We start from the raw sequence: 2542 nt of genomic DNA on the forward strand, positions 1-2542 counted from the left end.
AATGAAGGAGAAGACGACGATCTTGCAAATGAAGTAGAAGAAGAAGAGGATGTTATTGACAACAACCTGAGATGGCTTTTAGAGGAGCATATACAGTGGCCTGTTCAGGACCTGAAGGAAGGCAGCGAGATGACAACTTTCCTGATGGACAACTTTGTGATTATCATTGGAGCAATCTTGTCAGACAGTTCATACCCAGTGCCACAACGAGCCATCGGGGTGGGCAGTGCCTTTGAAGGCTGGAGTCCCCGGGAAGAGGATGTTGTGTACTGTGTCCTTGTACCTCTCAAACCTCCCCTGGGGTACACCTTCCATCTGGAGATGGACACCTCAGGGCAGTTGCCAGGGAGGAACTTCTGCGTCCGCGTGGAGCCGGTGTGCACCTGCCCGAGGGAGCAGCAGGACGAGAACGTGCTGTGCTCCCTCCACCACCCAGAGGAAGAGCAGAGGAGAAATGAGGAGCCCAACTTCCGAAACACCCTCTGCACTGGCTCCTACCTCGATGTGGATAAAACTGCCCGCTGGTTCTACCAGTTGGTGAGAGCGACTTGGCCGGCTTTGCCTCTGTCACACAGTTGGCAATTAGTGCTGCTGCCCTCCAGCCGCTGCTGCAAATTCAAGGTGACCAGAGGCAGACAGAGCCTGACAGTTGAGCTGCTCTTTGGGGTGCAAGAAGGTAATTCAGACATCTATGTGAGCAGCCAGCCTACAGAGGCCCTCTTCACCCCAAGCACAATGTGGCCTGAGACCTACGCTGTGGCAGAGATGAAGTTCTTCAGGTACATTGCCAGGGAGGCTCCACCTAACAGCTGGCACCTCAAATGCTTGCAGCTTGTGGCCCGTGCTCTGGTGGGCATAGACTTCTCCACCTATACGATGAAGACCATTGTGATGCACCTCCTGAACACCATACCTCTGTCAGGCTGGCGCATGACGCATTTCCTGCAGCGGCTGGACGATACCATACAGTACCTGCGCGGCTCCCTGGAGGAGAAACGCCTTGACCACTTTGTTGTGGGCAACCAGACATTTCCTCGAGAGATTCTCTTGCCCCCAGATGTCAAAACCGCCGAGCCACCCAACCTCTTCCATCGCCTGGCGCAGGATCCGGACGCCCACACGCAGGCAATGTGCGAGTGCGATGAACTGGGACTTCGGCTCTCAAGAATGCTGAACGATGGCCATTGAAAGAAGTCTTCCTGCACACAGCTGTGCTTGTGGGGCTCACAGCTGATCAAAGACAAGCACCTCCTACTGCAGGCAAAAAGAGAGGAGCATGTGGGACAGAGAGAGGGAAGAGAAAACCCTGTGCAGCAACACTCTGCCATCCGCATTCCCCTCTCAGCAGTCCGCCCAGCACAGCATCCAGTGATGGCCAGGGGGGCTACAAAGATGACTTCCATCCTCCTTGCCCCTCCCACTCTCACAGTCATTGTGACCATTTCAGATGGGCCCAGGAATTCTTTCTGGCAGCTCCGGCTGCTCAGGGATCAAGTGAGAGCCATCGCTAATATTCCTAAACTGTGTCTCTCCTTGTTCCCTGAAGGGACATCAGTAGGTCAGCATTGCACACACTGTGTGGGACCTGACCTGAAATTTTTTTAATATCTACTTTAGAATATTTTATTTATTACCTATATTTTTAATTAATATTTCATATATCTCTTGATATTTATTATAGCATATATTTATATTAAACCTAATATTATAATATTTTAATATATTAGTATAGCATTAATAAATCTTTACAAGTGTTTCCCCCTGTCCCCTTAAGGGACACCTTCAGGTCAGCCTTTACCAAGACTGTCTTCCCCAGACTCTGTTGGAGCTGATCTTAATGTTTTTATATATAAATATAGAAGTTTTAAAATTTTTTGATAAATATATATAATAAAGACTATAGTTAATTCATTTGATAAAATATTAATTTTTTACAAATATAGCACCAATAGATCTGTCCCGACACATAGTAATGCCCTGTAGTCACTGCATTTAGGACTGGCAATCCAGAAACTGCTTTCCCCTTGGCTTCAATAAAGAGTGCTATTCTAGAATCTGCATTGTGCGAGTTTGTATGGAACTCAACCACGCCTAGAGTCTTGGTAAATCACACCAGTTGTGAGTCTGTGCTTGTGAACAGTTGCATTGAGCTCGACCAAACTGAGAGTGCTGAATGGCTTCTCATCCCAAATTAGGCCTCCTGCCACCCGGCCCCTCTGCTCATCGAATCACAGAATGCCTTGGGCTGGAAGGGACCTTCAAATTCATCTGGTTCCAACCCCCCCTGCCATGGGCAGGCACACCTTCCAGTCGACCACGTTTCTCCAAGCCCCAGCCCACCAGGCCTTTAACACTCCCAGACCTGTTCTCTGCTCTTCTCCTTCCCTCTCATAGGTTGGCCATTTTGCACCAGGTGCCTTAAGAGAGCAGAGCGATTCTTTTTAACGGGAGCTCTGTTCAGGGTAGAAACGCAGCCACCAATGGCCTCTCGCTGGAGCCAGAGATTTAGGGATCCTACTCTGCTCCTGCAGAGGCACAACAA

General features: G+C 49.3%; 1 protein-coding gene across 1 annotated transcript; it reads left to right on the top strand.

The window, feature by feature from the left end:
• Window positions 1–6: 6 nt before the first annotated feature.
• Window positions 7–1282, top strand: LOC113961635 (inositol 1,4,5-trisphosphate receptor-interacting protein-like 1; the record flags this gene model as incomplete). Its single annotated transcript, XM_027672055.1, has 1 exon — window positions 7–1282. A coding segment is annotated over one exon (1182 nt), but the record flags the coding sequence as incomplete, so codon positions are not given.
• Between the last annotated feature and the right edge of the window lie 1260 nt (window positions 1283–2542).

Source organism: Neopelma chrysocephalum, unplaced genomic scaffold (assembly GCF_003984885.1).
Source record: "Neopelma chrysocephalum unplaced genomic scaffold, ASM398488v2 Primary Assembly neopelma1_97368, whole genome shotgun sequence".
In the NCBI taxonomy this organism is placed as follows: domain Eukaryota; kingdom Metazoa; phylum Chordata; class Aves; order Passeriformes; family Pipridae; genus Neopelma; species Neopelma chrysocephalum.